This window comes from Pleurodeles waltl, chromosome 1_1, assembly GCF_031143425.1.
Source record: "Pleurodeles waltl isolate 20211129_DDA chromosome 1_1, aPleWal1.hap1.20221129, whole genome shotgun sequence".
In the NCBI taxonomy this organism is placed as follows: domain Eukaryota; kingdom Metazoa; phylum Chordata; class Amphibia; order Caudata; family Salamandridae; genus Pleurodeles; species Pleurodeles waltl.
The window spans coordinates 433,388,632-433,408,959 of NC_090436.1; the positions used below are offsets into that span (position 1 = coordinate 433,388,632).

General features: G+C 46.2%; 1 protein-coding gene across 1 annotated transcript in view; it reads right to left on the bottom strand.

The window, feature by feature from the left end:
- MCCC2 (methylcrotonyl-CoA carboxylase subunit 2) overlaps positions 1–20,328 on the bottom strand; it is a 310,005-nt gene that overhangs the window by 37,709 nt on the left and 251,968 nt on the right. Inside the window, exon 16 of the mRNA XM_069224200.1 lies at positions 7,333–7,418. Coding sequence (XP_069080301.1) covers positions 7,333–7,418 — 86 coding nt within the window. The remainder of the gene's footprint in view (positions 1–7,332; positions 7,419–20,328) is intronic.

The window sequence follows — 20,328 nt, forward strand, 5'->3', positions numbered from 1 at the left end:
CAGGTACCTGTTGGCCCATGACTCATCTACGGCACGCCAGGACTCCAGCCCAAAGGAGTTCCAAAGTGGGCCACTCCCAAAGCAGGTGGAAGAAGGAACCCCTCTGGGATATCTCCAACCTCATTCGCCCCATTTTAAACAAAATGACCTGCAAAGATGCCCTAGCCTAAACCCCACTCGGATCGCTACCTCTCTCAGAGATAACAATGCTTTCTCCCACCTCTTCCTCGTCAAATTTGCATACATCATCTTCCCAGGAAAGTTTTAGTCATGTCAGTGGGTCTGGAGAGTTATTAATGAATTTCTGATATGTCAGAGAAATAATCTGTATGAGGAGAGGCCTATTAATTAATATATCTCCTAGTGTTGAGGGATCATCAACCACAGACTAGTGCGAGTCAGGGATGTGTGATGTCAGCACTGCTCATTAACCTAGTCATGGACTGGGTAATGAGGCATACAACTGAAGATGAAGCCAGAGGTATCAGATGAACCTTACTCTCTGCACTTAAGGACCTTGCGGATGACCTAGTCTTATTCTATCACAAACATCAGCACATGCAGGAAAAGTCATCTCGCCTCAACATCTATGCACAGCAAGTGGGCCTGAAGATCAACACAAAGAAATCAGAACTCATGCTACTCAACATCCTAAACCCTTCACGAATCAATGTGGATGAAGAGGACCTAGTGATGACTTAAGGGTTCACCCTACCTATGCAGTACTATAATTGAGGGGCAGACAGTGACAAACAGCAGACTGAACAAGGCCAAGATTGCCTTCAGGATGCTGAACAATGTGTGAATGCCCTTGCAGTACAGCACCAATACCAATCTGAGGGCTTACCAGAGCTGCATTCTAGCCACACCTCTTGTATGGATCAGAATGCAGGCAGATGATGAAAAACTTCACCAAACTGTCATCCTTCCACACAACTAACCTGAGCAGAATCTTGCAAATTTTCTGACTGTGAACCATCTCCAACCAGGAACTGCTTATCAGATGCAAGTAAGACACCATGGACACCATCATTATGAGGAAAGAGATGGATAGGACAAACCATCGGAAGAGAACAAGATTTCATCACAAGAACAGCTCTCCACTGGACCCCAGTAGGCCAAAGTAACAGAGGCAGGCCAAAGAACATCTAGAGGTGAACTGTGGAAACAGAAATTCAGACCCTGCACCGTAGTTGAAGCACATACAGAAACCTGGCCAAAAGAGACAGAAGTGGTGGCCGTTCGTTGCAGATCTACATGCCAATAGGGATAATAGGCAATATGTAGTAAGATTCCACCACTACCAAAAGACGACACATGGCAAAGCCTCACTGAGGGCCTCCTAACCCCACAGGATTGGGGAACGATACATGCAGGCCTAAAGAGAGTGGCGGTGACCGCCTGATTCAAACAAATCCATTATCATTTTATACATATGACCTATCTATCTCTTAAGTGCCTGCATGCTATATACACTTACAGGGATCAAAGATGTCGGAGGTGTGCCATAGAACCTGCTGACTTAATTCATATGGCGTGGCACTGTCCTTCCATAACTGCTTTTTGGACAGAGGCCCTTGCCCAAATGAATAGAGCCACAAGCTGGGAAATCCCATAAAAGACTGAGAAATGCATTTTAGGCCTCCTCCCCATCAACCTGATGAAAAAACTCAGTAGGTGCTACACCTTATTGGGCCTTATAGCAGCAAAACACCACATAGCAATTCTTTGGCTGAGCCCCCACTGGGAAGGCCTGATTGGGGGATATGGCGGAATGGGCCCAGGCTGAGGAAGTACATGTAAGATGAACCAGGACTGATGCTAAAGCACAAGATGTTTTAAGGGCCTGGGCAGAGATGTAGCCGGAGGAGGGGACCCAGTTACAACAAGCAACATATGGCTGAAGTTCGAGTTGAGGGGGGTTTCCGACATACAGATCACTACTAATGTACTGCTGTACCTCCTATGACTTAACTTCGATAACAATGTGGGAGATATTTTTACTATATCTTCCCGGATGCTCAATGGTAGTATCAGGAGGGAGATATTGGGATTGGTAGGACAGCAAAAAGTGTTCATTGTGTTGCCGTGGGCATTGTTCAAGCTCCATTGTGAGTAACTGTTTACACAATGTATTACCCACCAATACGCAATGCAAGTCTGCACTTTTGACAGAAATATAAATAAATAAATATTTGAAAAAATAATAAGGTTCTTCTGAAATTGATGGACTTTCCTAGAGGATAATCCAGATAATCAGTACCGAAAACTGGCACTGATGAATAGTCCAATTTCTCTCTGCTCTATCTCTATTTAACCTTGTGAATCTAAACAAGGGTATAAGAACATGCTTGTACCAAATCATACTACTGATTGTGGGAAGAATGCCTTATCACTCCCCTCTTGGCTGGACCAGGAAACAATTTATTCATTTTGAAGAGTTTTAGTCTGGATGAACCTATTTCAGCGTTGACTTCTAAAAATCAACAGGTACCAAAAACTTTGTAGTAGCAGGGCTCATGCTCTGAATGAAAGGATTCAGCTAGGGCCTGATGAACCTTTATGAGGTATTTGGCTGAAGTATGACTGATCACAGAGAACTCTATGAATGAATGAACCGGAATTTATAAAGCGTACAGCTGCTCCAAACAGCGACCCTGAGCTGAGGCTAAGGGGCAAGGGATTAAGCCTGAACAAAGAACTGTCTTCAATTTTTTCTTAAATACCACTTCAAACACTTCAAGACATAGCTCAACTCTATGCTTGTATGTATCTACAAAAGCAAACTTGACAAATTGTGTCCAATATTTCCACGTAGCTTTTACTCTCATTTCAGGTTGCACGGCACAACTTTCTTGACTTTAACTCTGCAAGTATATCTACAGTCTAAAATACATAACTGGCCAGTATTATAACTTAGGGCCTGATTCAGATATTGGCGGATGGGCTACTCCGTCACAACGGGGGTGGATATCCCGTCCGCCGAAATCTCAATACAATAGGCAATAATGGGATTTCGATTTCGGCGGACAGGATATCCATCACCGTTGTGACAGAGTAACCTGTCGGCCAATATCTAAGTAAGGCCTTTAGTGTGTTTCTCTCAACTTATGATAGGAATAGTTATTCATCACGATCAAACCTTTCTTGAGGCACGTCAGAACCTTTAAACAAGGCAAGGACCTTAATATGTTGGTGATCACGGATGACTGAGTATGCTGTGTTAAACCGGTGCCACTGGTTATTCAAAATCACAGTGGATACTTTGATCAGGTTTGGAGAAAAGCAAATACAATTAATGCCTATTAATGACCATGCGACTTGTTGCCTCATGGAATCATTAGACTTTCTGGCTTTCTCCTTGCTACATTCACAGATGCAGGCATGGTGTTAGAGAAAACAGGACGTCCTGATTTATCTTGTTTCTCACAAAGTCAAAGAATCCTCCTGGGTCTTTTGACATGGATTCTCATTTTCCGTTGTTACCCACTCTAGAGTCCTTCAGCGTTCATCATTGCCAACAATCTAATTCAAGCAGTAAAATCTACAGAGACAGAATTGCAGATGCATCCTGCAAAGACATAGTTTTACCTCAAGCTTTCAGGCAACACTATTACCAGTTGACAACTGCTTTTGGACTACTTACCAAAACCAGGCACCTCGGAGTGCACTGCTAAAATAATGGTGTTAAACATCTTTACAACCACTGATTTCAGATTTGGACTAAAATAGTTTAACGAGGCACTGGGTAGGTAGAACACTGGCGCCACTTCAAAGGGGTCATCTGAGCCATTTATTAGCAAAGCAGTTGGATGTAACCAGAACACTCAAGCTGGGTTAAGACCAGAAACTAAATCACGCATGAAGAACTGCACTTATTTCTGGTGATGGAAGAACACAGCCTAGAGTACTAGCGATGGTTAATGAAGCAAGACTTGCAAAGTCTCTAATCCACATTAAGAAACGAATTATACAACTAATATCAGATGTCTCTGTTCAAGTGACTAGAACACCTCTTGGGTCACACTCTGAACGAAGACCGTACAAATGTGAAATAGATCAATGGTTGATCTACTCCGATTCCTACCAATTGCTCAGCACAGCATTTTTGGAAACTGGGCCCACTCTCCATAGAGTTCTGGGAATTTTAATTGATCAGCTATGTTTGGTTGTGTGTGGTTTGTCTAAAGTGTTGCCAAATACTGGATTGTATATTGTGAAATCTAAAACACACTCAATCCGGTTAGACTCTTGTATGATGCGCAGGAACTTCACCACGCAGAAGAATGAAAAATTGTCCACTGCCTGACCAGAGTAGTCTACTCTCAATATCCACACAAGTAACGGGAGAGCACGGAGGTGGAAACCGTGAACAAAAATATACAGTTTAACAATCAAAGGACCCTTTATTTCAGGACTTAAGTTTGGAGAATAATTTGAAAAAGATGGGTTTGCCTACTATATGTTAGAGGCTAAATGAGTTAAGAACTGATGCATTTGTTTGGCAACCTTCAACGTTGTGTATCATATATAAAAGGAATTAACACATGTTTATTGAGAAATATTCAGCACAAAACTTTCTAAGAGAAAAGGTGGTAAGTACCACAAGAGGGAACAAGAGGATATTAATATGGTAGACACAATTCAGAGTTAAAATATTTATCTCAACATATATGAAGAAACGGAATTAATGGGCACAAACCGACTAGGGTATTCGTTTTCTTGGTTACTTAAAGGAAGAAGAATCTGGAATGGAGATTAAATCTTATATGCCCCGGTCACATTGTGGTTTACATAGCTGGGTAAGAACTGACACTTGAAACTGAGCTCAGGAATAAAATCGTTTTCCCCTTATCGTATTGCAGTGCTTATTATGAAAGCAATCGTGTAACCATAACATGTCAAAATAAAGCCCAAAAAACAAAAATCAATACCAACAAATATATGAAATTCTTAATATTCTGAACGATCCCCATCTCTAATAAGTGCATCACCTTAGAAAACATAGTTAAAGGATGAAAGGTACTTCATACATGTGTGCACAAAGCAGGAGTCTATAGCACTTTTCTTGGGGTACTACTTGGGCCCAGCAAGATAAGCCTAGAGGACAAAGGAAGAGAAAGCACCCTCTCTCCATGTGTGTGCGTACATGGCTCCTATCCAGATGGTCGATGTGTGAAAAAGGAGAACATCTCTGCCACTGATAATGCCACTACAGAGAGATGGTCAAGCTGTGGCCAAAATAACTGTTAGACACCAAAATGGAAGGGAATACCTGGAATGATACACACCTAGGAAACAACAAATAATGAAAACACATATGGAACAAGAAAACGAGATTTATTGTCTCCACCTGTGGTAAGGCAAACATTTGAGCTAAAACTATACACAATCAGAGCGTAATGTCCCAACAACTCTGTTTCGACCCCAAGTGTGCATTATCTTTCTCTCTGTTTGGGCACGTTATGATCACATTTGGACCTATGAACCAAAGTATATTTTCACTGAGAAATAGGGTAAATCTGAAGTTAAGTGCACACTTTGGAGCCATCGGCAGTGGATGAGTCCCATGAAGGCTGCAAGTGGTAAGAGAAGCAGCCTTCTCAACACCAAAACAAACAAGGTGTAGCCAGCGTGAGATGCAGGGCTCTGAAGGTTGCAGGTGCATAAAAGGCTAGCCCGATGAAGGATAGTTAAAGATATGGGCCCCAGACACTGAGGAGGGGTACACCATTTGGGAGAGGTAGAAATAAGGGGGATGCTTCCAGTGTGGAGGGGGAGAAAGAACGGTCTTATTTGTCAAGTAGTTCCCAGCACCATGCCTACTGTGAGATGGTGCAGAGTCCACAACCGAGGACTGGGCAGCAAGACATCAGTACTATCTGGGCTACTAGCAGCACTGAGGGAGTGCACATAACAGGAGAAGTGCACAGCATAATGTATGCAGTGCCGATTATACTCATTCATATGATTGCAGTAGTAATAAAAGTACTTTTTGGGATCATTCAACTTCTACAAATATAGATGAACATTTACCCATTTTACAAAGAAAGGCATCTTTATAAAACAACTCACTGTAAGTTCGTCTAACAAAAAGTGCAAAATCAATGTATATAAATACAATTCACTCCTAGATATTAGAACTGCTTCAACATATTCAGTGTCCTTACATTTTCTTCACAAATATCTATATAAAGAAAAATATTTTAGCCTCCAACACATGCCTAAATTTTAATTATTTTAATGCATTTCTCAAGTACTTTTGATAACAGCATCGAAACGCATGCAAAACCAGTACATGCACCTGTGGGTGTGGTCTACAAAATCCACATTTATGAACTAGTGCTCAAGGATACAGGCTATTCGGCTTAGAACACGCTGCCGATTTTGGAATTCCTCCAGCTCTAAACTATACAAGCAGGATTAGTTATCATGGAGTTTTATTTCTGATCGGTATTTCCGATTACCTGTTTTACATTCACGTCCATCAAACAGATATGCTGAACTAGCATTTATTTTGAGACAGATTTATGTTTCCAATTTTCTACATAAGGACCATCTGAATAATGCAACGAACAAGGCCCAAACAAAAAGCTAAGCAATCCTCAACTCTAAGATTACTTCACAATTACACCTCCCCAATACACAGTAGTTTTGTTGTAATCTGTCCAATATAGTTTACATATATAAAACTTTTTCTAATTGTATACATTTGGTGAGAATACGATTACAAGCCCAGTGCTGTGTTTTGAAAGCTTAAAATGTAGAACAACTATAATCTTGGTCTTGGCACTTACATCACTCTACACTCAGTGGCATAGCAAGTCTACCAGGGACTCTAGTGCAAGCAAGGTTATTGGGCTCCCCTGCACACTGGCGGGCCCAGTAGACGACAAGCATAGCACCAGAGCCCTGCTGCCACTGCACCCGCTGCACTAATGAAAATTAACCTCCTGCTGTAACTGGTTGTATAAATAACTGCAATTCGCTTTTAGCTTCTAATAACTTATCTTTGTGAAGCAAAATGTGGCATCTATTCACTGTAGTAAAACCTTTTTGGATCCCCAACAGTGCTCAGAATACCAGTTATTCTGGGAAAATTACAAATTTTATGGATATATGCAAATGACGTAAACTATGAGCATGCCTGAGCGTAATTTATAGATTACGTAGTATGAAAGGAAAGCCCAAATCTACAGATTTGAGAAGAAGTCTCGAAATGTGATGGTAAACGTTGAAGGATGCTGTTACCTGCTCTTTAGGGCGTCAGTATACATTTAGTTCTGCAGTTTGGTGGAACCACTCAACAGATCCCAGGGTATTTTTGTTTACCTTGCACTTGAGTAGTATGGATTTCCCTCCGCTTCAAATCTTTTTATAATAGGGTCTTTCACTGCTGCTTCTTCAGCTTCAGAAAACTGCAAATAACAAACAAAAATGTTTTCAAAGTACTGTTATGTTGCTTCATAGTATTGCACCCTGGTATTTTAATTAGTAATAACGCAGATTTGGAAATTATTGTTCTAACCTACAAACAAGTAGGTACTTTACCTTCATTTTAGCTTTCCCGGTCTGTAGAGACACTCGAATCAACAACTTAGTGGTAAATATTCACTCCCCAAGCAAAAGACTGAAGACCTTATTAAATTATTTAATAATGGTGCGTTTTTGCAGAGCACCGCTGGACTTAAAAAACTGAGCTAGGTTATTATACACTTGCATTTTATGCATAAAACATACATATTTCGATTGGGAGGAATCAGCCAGAGAGTAATCGGTTTGGATTTCAATCTTTCTCAAACATGAGTGAACTAGCATACTCCCAAGGTCAACTATCAAACACAGGAAACACTGAGCTGTACAAAGAGTAAACAAAGTAGCCAGAGTATAGGCAGGTGATATTCAGTAGGAGCTAAGCAAACTTCTCAAGTTGGTGTGCAGGATGCTGCTATATCTGCAAGGGCAGAGAGTACATGGGCAAGGTCTGCTTTTCCCCTCTTGTATTCACCCAGCTCTAAAATGGAGGTTGCAGCGCTAGCAAGCTGATGCTACAACATCCTATTGTCGTTATCAATCCATGCTGTCATTACTATCACCCATTCCCAATACTTTAAGGGTGTCTGCAATCACTACATTGTTTTAAGTTTGTGGGTTATTTTGCAGGTATTGAACGGCCCAGGGACTCGCCACTGCCAGTTCTTATCACTATAGCCTCGGTATTGTTTGCTCAATACATGTTTCAATAAAGCAAAATACACTCACACAAAAGAGTGTATTTGTGTAACGTCACCAAGCAAAACAAAACAGATTAGTACTGATTACTATACATATCCAAATTTCCACATCTATTCAAAGACAATCAGATACCCCGAACAAAGGCATAATATACATTTTGCACTCAATTCACCTGTAGCCAAAGAATACAATATTGCTCTTGTGAGTGCTGAAATTAACGTTAAATAATTTTTACATATATTCCTATATTTGACTTATCATATGATATGTAATTAGCATAGAAAATAACGTGTGACTCAGTGTGCCTACTTGATTGGCCACCATTGTGCGTGGAGATGTTAACTAATGAAGTATTAATATGAATTAAGAGTTAATATATGCTTGAAAATGCATTACTCTGTCACACTGGCAGTTCAATATAATTAACTTTGCTTAAGCTAACTGAAAGGCCTCAAGTTTTAAGAAGGCCATGGTCAAGTTGGGCATCTGCCAAAGCACTGCAAGTTGTTATGTTAGTAGAATGATCTCATGTCCGCCGTATAACAAGTTCTTTGTCTGAATCTCGTATTAACAAAATGTATTTCTTTCGAGGAAATGTATAACCTGAGAAAGGTTCTACATCATTGTAACTGTTGATTCGAAGTGTATTTAGGAATGGAGAAGAGCAATGAACTCTCTGATTATGAACAGAAGGTTCCATAAGTTGATTCTTATTGTATCGACTGGGTGTACGCAAATGGAGAAGAACCAATCATTGATGTACGCATGTCTATCAGCATATTTTTCTGATATGTAGTAAATCTGTAACTGGACAATATTCATCGCAAGAGAAGATGATTCTGATCAGTGAACAACATGGGAAAATTTTGACTTAACCATCCTGCACTTGGAGTGCGGGGCCATTTGCCATTGACATTTTTTGCAATGTCCCCTATTCTGATGTCACTTTGACTCTTACCAGCCTGTCTACTGACTTTCAGGTACTTTATTATTTTCTGAGTTTACTTTGTCTGTTCACTGCTAAACTAATGATTGGATGGTTCAGATAACTTATTGTCCAAATACTGAACCTTTTCCTTTTTCCCTGCCTCTATCCTGATGCTGATGCTGCTGACCCCCTGATGAAGCTCTGCTGTTTTGCTGATTCTTAAGATTAGGCGGTATGAATAAACTGTGCATTGTTGTTTTATCCAGGTACCAACTGCTGTTTCTTTTTGATAGCGCCATAGCTAGATGTTTCCTAAATTTGTGTTACTAAACTTTTGCATGAAGCCCAAGATGCTGATGCTAATCTTGAGTTAGTAAGGTGTTTTTCTCATTACCTATAATCTGATGTCGTTCTATTGTTGAACAAATGTACGTTACTACTCTTGCCCAAATATTGTTGCCAATAATTTGTGTTTTTGCTATTGAGAGCATTGTTTTAGTTGCTTTGTTTAAACTGAGATTCTTTAGGCGATTTGGTCAGCCTGTGTTTCTCTACTCATACCATTTAGTTTTGAGACTAATTTTCATGATCTTAGCATTGTTAATTTAGGGAAATAAACATTTTTATTGATATCAAAGGTGTGGTTATTCTGGACCAAATGGGTCATGGTGCGTTCTTTACTGACTTTCTAATAATTTGTATTATTTAATATTAATGACTTGTATGTGTTACTTAGGGTATGATAATCTTAAACAAGTCCAAATGTTCATCAGCCTTGAGGACGCATCTGCTTATAAGTTACTATAACTAAACAGATAAGCCTGGGTGCGCTCACACCCTCCAGACTAATGTGGGCATGCTGATAAATGCCAGATATGCCCAGTTCAACATTATTTACCCAGAGGTCATACTGGTGGCAAAACGTATTCTTAGCTCTAAAACATAATGTTGTTCAAAGGGGTTAAAGGAGGGTGTGAACTGGAAGCCTGTCATAGTGTGCTTCCCAAATATATTCTTAACAAATCCTTTGTCAGTCAGAGGACAAGAGTGGTTGCCAGAAATTTTAAGGTGACCATCTTTTTGTTTTATTTCCCTTTTTATTGCTTTTTTAGACAAATTCTCCATCATCTGACAGACATGCAACAAAAGTCACAATATACATGGCGATGTTTGTATATGTCTTATTTGTCAACCCAAGTGGCAGGGCACCAGGGCATGGCTTCATTAATTTGCTGGTCATTGCAATAAACATGCAACAAAAAGTCAACACTTACTATTTTAGTTGTCATCAGAGAATGTGTTCCATATTGGAGAATAATAAAATGGGTTAATGAGAATAATCTAGGAATTTGGGTGCCTGGAAGCTGTCAGCCAGTAGTGCATACCGTGCATATTCCCTGTGTATCACTGCTGCAGCACAATATATCTGTGTATGCACACAGTCAACATTTAAATGTAGTGAATGGAAGAGCGAATTAGAACATACCTGAGTACAGCCAACCTCTGCTTTCAAAACGCAAATTATATAAATCCTTAAAACCATTTAAAATAACGCAATTTTTTCCTAATTCAGGCCAGATTTTGGTGTTCTTTTTATACCACAATGGTGGAAAATGCATTTCGTGACAGTGGAAAGGCTCCAGACCTCAGACATGTTTGAGCAGAGACAGGGAACACTGCAGTATTAAATACATTACCACCTGAGAAGATATTCTTTTGAGTTTCACTAAGCTAAAAAAGTCCAGAAAAAAATCAATTGTTGATATCAAACCCTCCAGTGCCAAGGGGACACTTGCTCAGAACCTGAGCAGAATAACTGAAAAAGGTTCCATTATCAGATAACTGGGATTGTCCTTCACAGCAGTGCTGAGGAAGGGTGCAAAATGTTAACCAAGACGATAAGTTAGAGCCTAATGAATTCATACGCATGTCGCTAAAGGCCACAAAAACCGAAAAACATATAATTATATAACATCAAATATTACGTATTGTTCTAAGAAAAAGATCAACATTTGAATTTACCTTCTTGAAGTAGAAAGAATGCAAAGGCTACTATCTGAAGTTACACACAAATTAATTTCTGGATTTCTGATGACTTCAGAAGTACCTATACTAAAAAAAAAATTACTTTATGATTTTAAAAGCACATAGAAATGTATGAATTTAAAAGCACAAAGCACTATTTTTCTTGAATACTGTAAAGTGCTCAATGCAAGGCTAAGGCAGGGACAATTTTAAATATAACAATACAAGGGGAGCATGCATTTTCTGGGACACAAACGAGTGAATGCCTATATCACTCATTATTAATATTACATTTTAAAGTCATTCAAATAACCAACCCTGGCCTGGGAGAAGTTAAAAAACGAGCTTAAATTAAGTCCAGCAGTCTGGGCAGTCCCATTTATATTTGTTAGGCAGGGTCAGGAGTGTATAAGAGGAGCTGACATGGAATGTTTTACATTTTTTTCAGTAGACAACCTCAGTCAGTCTACAGCCTCATTCTACAGGTGCTGTAGTTCTTCACAGTGTGCTGGACTCGGAGCTCCTGATTGGTTCCCGGAGAATTTTGATATAGACTTCCTGCTATAACTGTGCACCTTAAGCAAGCTGGCAATGCGTGGAGCCTGGTACTTTGGGCTATTTTTTCAGATTTTGATCTGTGGAAGCAAAGGAGAGGATTATGTGGGTCGTAGGTTAGAGGTGGACTGTAGAGCTTCCTAGGATGAAGAGAAGTAGTGTAGCTCTACATAACTGAATTAAGTAAACCTTATGTACATAGTGAAACATCTTTTCTTTTGTCACACTATGGGCCTAATTACGACCCTGGCGGTCTTAGGACGACAAGGCTGCATGGGCAGTGCAGGGACCTCCCCACTGGACAGCCAGTCGCGCTTTTCACAGTCAGCATTGCAGACACTGCAAACAGTGACGGGTGTTGTTGCACCCTACGTACCACAACATTGTCGCCGGCTCAATTATGAGATGGTGTCAATGTTGTGGGCTGTTCCACACTGGGCCAGCGGGGAACTTGTAGTGGAGCCCGCGGGAAGGCGGCCGCACTGGCGGCAACCTGACCACAGGAATTTGGCTGGCGGCCTTTTCTGCCCACCAAACTCGTGATGACCTCCTATGTCTAGAATTGCATTTGAGATTATAGAAGGATAGTTAAAAGGCATAGTTTAACACTCTGTTGGGATACATTCTAGATTACAAAATTAATTTGGGGAAACGACTAAAGCAACCTGCCTAAAATGTAATATGTTATTCAGACCTACCACTCCAACTTCCTGACGCCTTAGAAAACACATTGGAAAGATTTACATTAATGACACTGTGCTTGTATCTAAAGTTCCTTTCAGTTTTGCTACTTGTAATATGACAGTGGCAAATAAATATTTCAACACGTAGCATCATCATATTACATTATTTACTTATAAACTTAAACTTCGCACTTGTATAGCGCATTGCTCACCCGTTAGGGTCTCAAGGCACTGTACGCATACTGCTGTGGAACCCCTCCTGGCTTTTCCCTGTGAGGCGCCCACTCCTGGACAACCCCCAGGGTGAAGCCAGGCATCCAAGCGCTGTCAGGGCCATTGTGGAGATTAAGCAAGCTATTGCCCAGAGTTACAGAGTGGGACACATTAATTAGATTAGGCACCGAGGCGAGCATTATCAGGTCCAAGGGAATTGAGCCCAAGACCCGCAGAGGTGGGAATTGTACCCTGGTCCCGGGCCAGATCTCTGCATCGGGATCTGCCGCTCGAACCATTGTGCCACACTTCTCCACTTATCCTCACTTTAACTTCCATTAGCATCACTTAACCATTAGCATCACTTAACCATTTTGTCACGGATATATAACCTTACTGTAATCATTTGGTTACAGTGTAGAGTCCTCATTCTGTGTACAGGCATTTCATATCTTAACCTCTTCTGTGCCTTGGACGAGATGATCTCGTCCAAGGCTACAGTTCCCCTGTGCCTTGGACGAGATCATCTCGTCCATGGCACAGGGGAACTTGGGGGCGCGCTAGCGCGCCCCCCGTGCACCCCCCTTCCCCCCCCCAAGTCGGGGATGGAAGGGGAAGACCTTCCCCTTCCACCCCCGACCCCCCCCCACACCCCCCTGTGACGTCAGCGCGCGCGCGCGCGCGCTGATGTGTCACAGGGGCCTCCCTCGTCGCGCTGGAAGCTCTGCTTCCAGCGCGATTGAAAAAGAAATGCAAAAGCATTTCTTTTTCAATCACTTGGGAGGCCCGGAGGGGCTTCAAAGGGAAGGAAAAGTATTTCCTTCCCTTTGAAGTCCCTCCGAGGGTTTCAAAAGCCGGATTGCTTGCAATCCGGCTTTTGAAACCCCACTAGACACCAGGGATTTTTTTTTTTTCTTAGAAATTGACAAAAGGGAGCGACCCCTTGGGCAAGGGTCGCTCCCAGGGGGGGCATTTTTTTGAAAAGGCCTTTTCTGCCCCCAGGGGGGGCAGAAACCTCTAGGCACCAGGGACCATTTTTTTTTTTTTTGTTTCATTTTTTTTTTATTGAGGTGGGGAGCGACCCCTTAGGCAAGGGTCGTTCCCCTTGGGGGAAAATTATATTTTGGCCATTTCTGCCCCCCTTGGGGGCAGATTGGCCTATTTTGATGAGACCAATCTGCCCCCAAGGGGGGTAGAAACCACTAGACACCAGGGATTTTTTTTTTTTTTTATTGTTATTGACAAAAGGGAGCGACCCCTTGGGCAAGGGTCGCTCCCAGGGGGGCATATTTTCGGGAAGGCCTTTTCTGCCCCCCCTGGGGGCAGATCGGCCTACTATTAGGCCGATCTGCCCCCAGGGGGGGCAGAAACCTCTAGGCACCAGGGACCATTTTTTTATTTTTTTTTTCATTTTTTTTTTTTTGGTGGGGAGTGACCCCTTAGGCAAGGGTCGCTCCCCTTGGGGGAAAATTATATTTTGCCCATTTCTGCCCCCCTTGGGGGCAGATTGGCCTATTTTGATGAGGCCAATCTGCCCCCAAGGGGGGTAGAAACCACTAGACACCAGGGAGTTTTTTCTTTGCGTGAATTTCACACAAAGGGAGCGACCACTTAGGCAAGGGTCGCTCCCTGGGGGGAAGGGGAATTTATTTTAGGCCATTTCTGCCCCCCCGGGGGCAGATCGGCCTATTATTAGGCCGATCTGCCCCCGGGGGGGGGGGGGCAGAACACTCTAGGCGCCAGGGCAATTTTTTTTTTGTGTTTTTTTTTTTTGTTGTTTCTTTTTTTTTAGAGATGGGGAGCGACCCATCAGGCAAGGGTCGCTCCCCTGGGGGGCAAATTGTATTTAGACCATTTCTGCCCCCCTGGGGGCAGATTGGCCAATTTTAGGTCAATCTGCCCCCAAGGGGGCAGAAATCACTATGCACCGGGGATTTGTTTTTTGGCGCCAATGTCACGCAGGGGGAGCGACCCCGTAGGCAAGGGTCGCTCCCGGGGGGGGGGTGGGGGTTGGGGGGGCAAATTTATTTTAGGCCATTTCTGCCCCCCCGGGGGACAGATCGGCCTATTATTAGGCCGAACTGCCCCCGGGGGGGGGGGGGCAGAACACTCTAGGCGCCAGGGCAATTTTTTTTTTGTGTTTTTTTTTTTTGTTGTTTCTTTTTTTTTAGAGATGGGGAGCGACCCATCAGGCAAGGGTCGCTCCCCTGGGGGGGCAAATTGTATTTAGACCATTTCTGCCCCCCTGGGGGCAGATTGGCCAATTTTAGGTCAATCTGCCCCCAAGGGGGCAGAAACCACTAGGCACCGGGGATTTGTTTTTTGGCGCCAATGTCACGCAGGGGGAGCGACCCCGTAGGCAAGGGTCGCTCCCGGGGGGGGGGGGGTGGGGGGGCAAATTTATTTTAGGCCATTTCTGCCCCCCCCGGGGGACAGATCGGCCTATTATTAGGCCGAACTGCCCCCCGGGGGGGGGGGCAGAACACTCTAGGCGCCAGGGCAATTTTTTTTTTGTGTGTTTTTTTTTTCTTGTTTCTTTTTTTAGAGATGGGGAGCGACCCATCAGGCAAGGGTCGCTCCCCTGGGGGGGCAAATTGTATTTAGACCATTTCTGCCCCCCTGGGGGCAGATTGGCCAATTTTAGGTCAATCTGCCCCCAAGGGGGCAGAAACCACTAGGCACCGGGGATTTGTTTTTTGGCGCCAATGTCACGCAGGGGGAGCGACCCCGTAGGAAAGGGTCGCTCCCGGGGGGGGGGGAGGGGGGTTGGGGGGGCAAATTTATTTTAGGCCATTTCTGCCCCCCCGGGGGACAGATCGGCCTATTAGGCCGAACTGCCCCCGGGGGGGGGGGCAGAACACTCTAGGCACCAGGGCAATTTTTTTTTTGTGTTTTTTTTTTTTGTTGTTTCTTTTTTTAGAGATGGGGAGCGACCCATCAGGCAAGGGTCGCTCCCCTGGGGGGGGGGCAAATTGTATTTAGACCATTTCTGCCCCCCTGGGGGCAGATTGGCCAATTTTAGGTCAATCTGCCCCCAAGGGGGCAGAAATCACTAGCCACCGGGGATTTGTTTTTTGGCGCCAATGTCACGCAGGGGGAGCGACCCCGTAGGCAAGGGTCGCTCCCGGCGGGTGTGGGGGTTGGGGGGGCAAATTTATTTTAGGCCATTTCTGCCCCCCCGGGGGACAGATCGGCCTATTATTAGGCCGAACTGCCCCCGGGGGGGGGGGGGGCAGAACACTCTAGGCGCGAGGGCAATTTTTTTTTTGTGTTGTTTCTTTTTTTAGAGATGGGGAGCGACCCATCAGGCAAGGGTCGCTCCCCTGGGGGGGCAAATTGTATTTAGACCATTTCTGCCCCCCTGGGGGCAGATTGGCCAATTTTAGGTCAATCTGCCCCCAAGGGGGCAGAAACCACTAGGCACCGGGGATTTGTTTTTTGGCGCCAATGTCACGCAGGGGGAGCGACCCCGTAGGCAAGGGTCGCTCCCGGGGGGGGGGGGGTGTTGGGGGGGCAAATTTATTTTAGGCCATTTCTGCCCCCCCCGGGGGACAGATCGGCCTATTATTAGACCGAACTGCCCCCGGGGGGGGGGGCAGAACACTCTAGGCGCCAGGGCAATTTTTTTTTGTGTTTTTTTTTTTTTGTTGTTTCTTTTTTTAGAGATGGGGAGCAAGCCATCAGGCAAGGGTCGCTCCCCTGGGGGGGCAAATTGTATTTAGACCATTTCTGCCCCCCTGGGGGCAGATTGGCCAATTTTAGGTCAATCTGCCCCCAAGGGGGCAGAAACCACTAGGCACCGGGGATTTGTTTTTTGGCGCCAATGTCACGCAGGGGGAGCGACCCCGTAGGCAAGGGTCGCTCCCGGGGGGGGGGTGGGGGTTGGGGGGGCAAATTTATTTTAGGCCATTTCTGCCCCCCCGGGGGACAGATCGGCCTATTATTAGGCCGAACTGCCCCCGGGGGGGGGGGGGCAGAACACTCTAGGCGCCAGGGCAATTTTTTTTTGTGTTTTTTTTTTTGTTGTTTCTTTTTTTAGAGATGGGGAGCGACCCATCAGGCAAGGGTCGCTCCCCTGGGGGGGCAAATTGTATTTAGACCATTTCTGCCCCCCTGGGGGCAGATTGGCCAATTTTAGGTCAATCTGCCCCCAAGGGGGCAGAAACCACTAGGCACCGGGGATTTGTTTTTTGGCGCCAATGTCACGCAGGGGGAGCGACCCCGTAGGCAAGGGTCGCTCCCGGTGGGGGGAGGGGGGTTGGGGGGGCAAATTTATTTTAGGCCATTTCTGCCCCCCCGGGGGACAGATCGGCCTATTAGGCCGAACTGCCCCCGGGGGGGGGGGGGGGGGGCAGAACACTCTAGGCACCAGGGCAATTTTTTTTGGGGGCTTTTTTTTTTTTGTTGTTTCTTTTTTTAGAGATGGGGAGCGACCCATCAGGCAAGGGTCGCTCCCTTGGGGGGGGCAAATTGTATTTAGACCATTTCTGCCCCCCTGGGGGCAGATTGGCCAATTTTAGGTGAATCTGCCCCCAAGGGGGCAGAAATCACTAGGCACCGGGGATTTGTTTTTTGGCGCCAATGTCACGCAGGGGGAGCGACCCCGTAGGCAAGGGTCGCTCCCGGGGGGGGGTGGGGGTTGGGGGGGCAAATTTATTTTAGGCCATTTCTGCCCCCCCGGGGGACAGATCGGCCTATTATTAGGCCGAACTGCCCCCGGGGGGGGGGGGCAGAACACTCTAGGCGCCAGGGCAATTTTTTTTTTGTGGTTTTTTTTTTTGTTGTTTCTTTTTTTAGAGATGGGGAGCGACCCATCAGGCAAGGGTCGCTCCCCTGGGGGGGCAAATTGTATTTAGACCATTTCTGCCCCCCTGGGGGCAGATTGGCCAATTTTAGGTCAATCTGCCCCCAAGGGGGCAGAAACCACTAGGCACCGGGGATTTGTTTTTTGGCGCCAATGTCACGCAGGGGGAGCGACCCCGTAGGCAAGGGTCGCTCCCGGGGGGGGGGGGGGGGGGGGGAGTGTTGGGGGGGCAAATTTATTTTAGGCCATTTCTGCCCCCCCCGGGGGACAGATCGGCCTATTATTAGGCCGAACTGCCCCCGGGGGGGGGGGGGGGCAGAACACTCTAGGCGCCAGGGCAATTTTTTTTTGTGTTTTTTTTTTTTTGTTGTTTCTTTTTTTAGAGATGGGGAGCAACCCATCAGGCAAGGGTCGCTCCCCTGGGGGGGCAAATTGTATTTAGACCATTTCTGCCCCCCTGGGGGCAGATTGGCCAATTTTAGGTCAATCTGCCCCCAAGGGGGCAGAAACCACTAGGCACCGGGGATTTGTTTTTTGGCGCCAATGTCACGCAGGGGGAGCGACCCCGTAGGCAAGGGTCGCTCCCGGGGGGGGGGGGGGGGAGTGTTGGGGGGGCAAATTTATTTTAGGCCATTTCTGCCCCCCCCGGGGGACAGATCGGCCTATTATTAGGCCGAACTGCCCCCGGGGGGGGGGGGGGCAGAACACTCTAGGCGCCAGGGCAATTTTTTTTTGTGTTTTTTTTTTTTTGTTGTTTCTTTTTTTAGAGATGGGGAGCAACCCATCAGGCAAGGGTCGCTCCCCTGGGGGGGCAAATTGTATTTAGACCATTTCTGCCCCCCTGGGGGCAGATTGGCCAATTTTAGGTCAATCTGCCCCCAAGGGGGCAGAAACCACTAGGCACCGGGGATTTGTTTTTTGGCGCCAATGTCACGCAGGGGGAGCGACCCCGTAGGCAAGGGTCGCTCCCGGGGGGGGGGGGGGGGGGGGAGTGTTGGGGGGGCAAATTTATTTTAGGCCATTTCTGCCCCCCCCGGGGGACAGATCGGCCTAATATTAGGCCGAACTGCCCCCGGGGGGGGGGGGGGGGCAGAACACTCTAGGCGCCAGGGCAATTTTTTTTTGTGTTTTGTTTTTTTTTGTTGTTTCTTTTTTTAGAGATGGGGAGCAACCCATCAGGCAAGGGTCGCTCCCCTGGGGGGGCAAATTGTATTTAGACCATTTCTGCCCCCCTGGGGGCAGATTGGCCAATTTTAGGTCAATCTGCCCCCAAGGGGGCAGAAACCACTAGGCACCGGGGATTTGTTTTTTGGCACCAATTTCACGCAGGGGGAGCGACCCCGTAGGCAAGGGTCGCTCCCGGGGGGGGGGGGGTGGGGGTTGGGGGGGCAAATTTATTTTAGGCCATTTCTGCCCCCCCGGGGGACAGATCGGCCTATTATTAGGCCGAACTGCCCCCCGGGGGGGGGGGGCAGAACACTCTAGGCGCCAGGGCAATTTTTTTTTTGTGTGTTTTTTTTTTCTTGTTTCTTTTTTTAGAGATGGGGAGCGACCCATCAGGCAAGGGTCGCTCCCCTGGGGGGGCAAATTGTATTTAGACCATTTCTGCCCCCCTGGGGGCAGATTGGCCAATTTTAGGTCAATCTGCCCCCAAGGGGGCAGAAACCACTAGGCAACGGGGATTTGTTTTTTGGCGCCAATGTCACGCAGGGGGAGCGACCCCGTAGGCAAGGGTCGCTCCCGGGGGGGGGAGGGGGGTTGGGGGGGCAAATTTTATTTTAGGCCATTTCTGCCCCCCCCGGGGGACAGATCGGCCTATTAGGCCGAACTGCCCCCGGGGGGGGGGCAGAACACTCTAGGCACCAGGGCAATTTTTTTTTGTGTTTTTTTTTTTTTTTGTTTCTTTTTTTAGAGATGGGGAGCGACCCATCAGGCAAGGGTCGCTCCCCTGGGGGGGGCAAATTGTATTTAGACCATTTCTGCCCCCCTGGGGGCAGATTGGCCAATTTTAGGTCAATCTGCCCCCAAGGGGGCAGAAACCACTAGGCACCGGGGATTTGTTTTTTGGCGCCAATGTCACGCAGGGGGAGCGACCCCGTAGGCAAGGGTCGCTCCCGGGGGGGGGGTGGGGGTTGGGGGGGCAAATTTATTTTAGGCCATTTCTGCCCCCCCGGGGGACAGATCGGCCTATTATTAGGCCGAACTGCCCCCGGGGGGGGGGGGGGCAGAACACTCTAGGCACCAGGGCAATTTTTTTTTTGTGTTTTTTTTTTTTTTGTTGTTTCTTTTTTTTTAGAGATGGGGAGCGACCCTCAGGCAAGGGTCGCTCCCCTGGGGGGGGCAAATTGTATTTAGACCATTTCTGCCCCCCTGGGGGCAGATTTGTCAATTTTTGGTCAATCTGCCCCCAAGGGGACAGAAACCACTAGGCACCGGGGATTTGTTTTTTGGCGCCAATGTCACGCAGGGGGAGCGACCCGTAGGCAAGGGTCGCTCCCGGGGGGGGGGGTGGGTGTTGGGGGGGCAAATTTATTTTAGGCCATTTCTGCCCCCCGGGGGGGGGGGCAGAAACCTCTAGGCGCCAGGGGAATTTTTCTTTTTTTTCTTTTTTTTTTTCTTTGTTTTTTTTTTTTAGAGATGGGGAGCGACCCATCAGGCAAAAGTCGCTCCCCTGGGGGACAAATTGTATTTAGGCCATTTCTGCCCCCCTTGGGGGCAGATTGGCTGAGTTTAGGTCAACCTGCCCCCAAGGGGGCAGAAACCACTAGGCACCGGGGATTTGTTTTTTGGTGCCAATGTCACGCAGGGGGAGCGACCCCGTAGGCAAGGGTCGCTCCCGGCGGGGGAGGGTGGGGGTTGGGGGGGCAAATTTATTTTAGGGCATT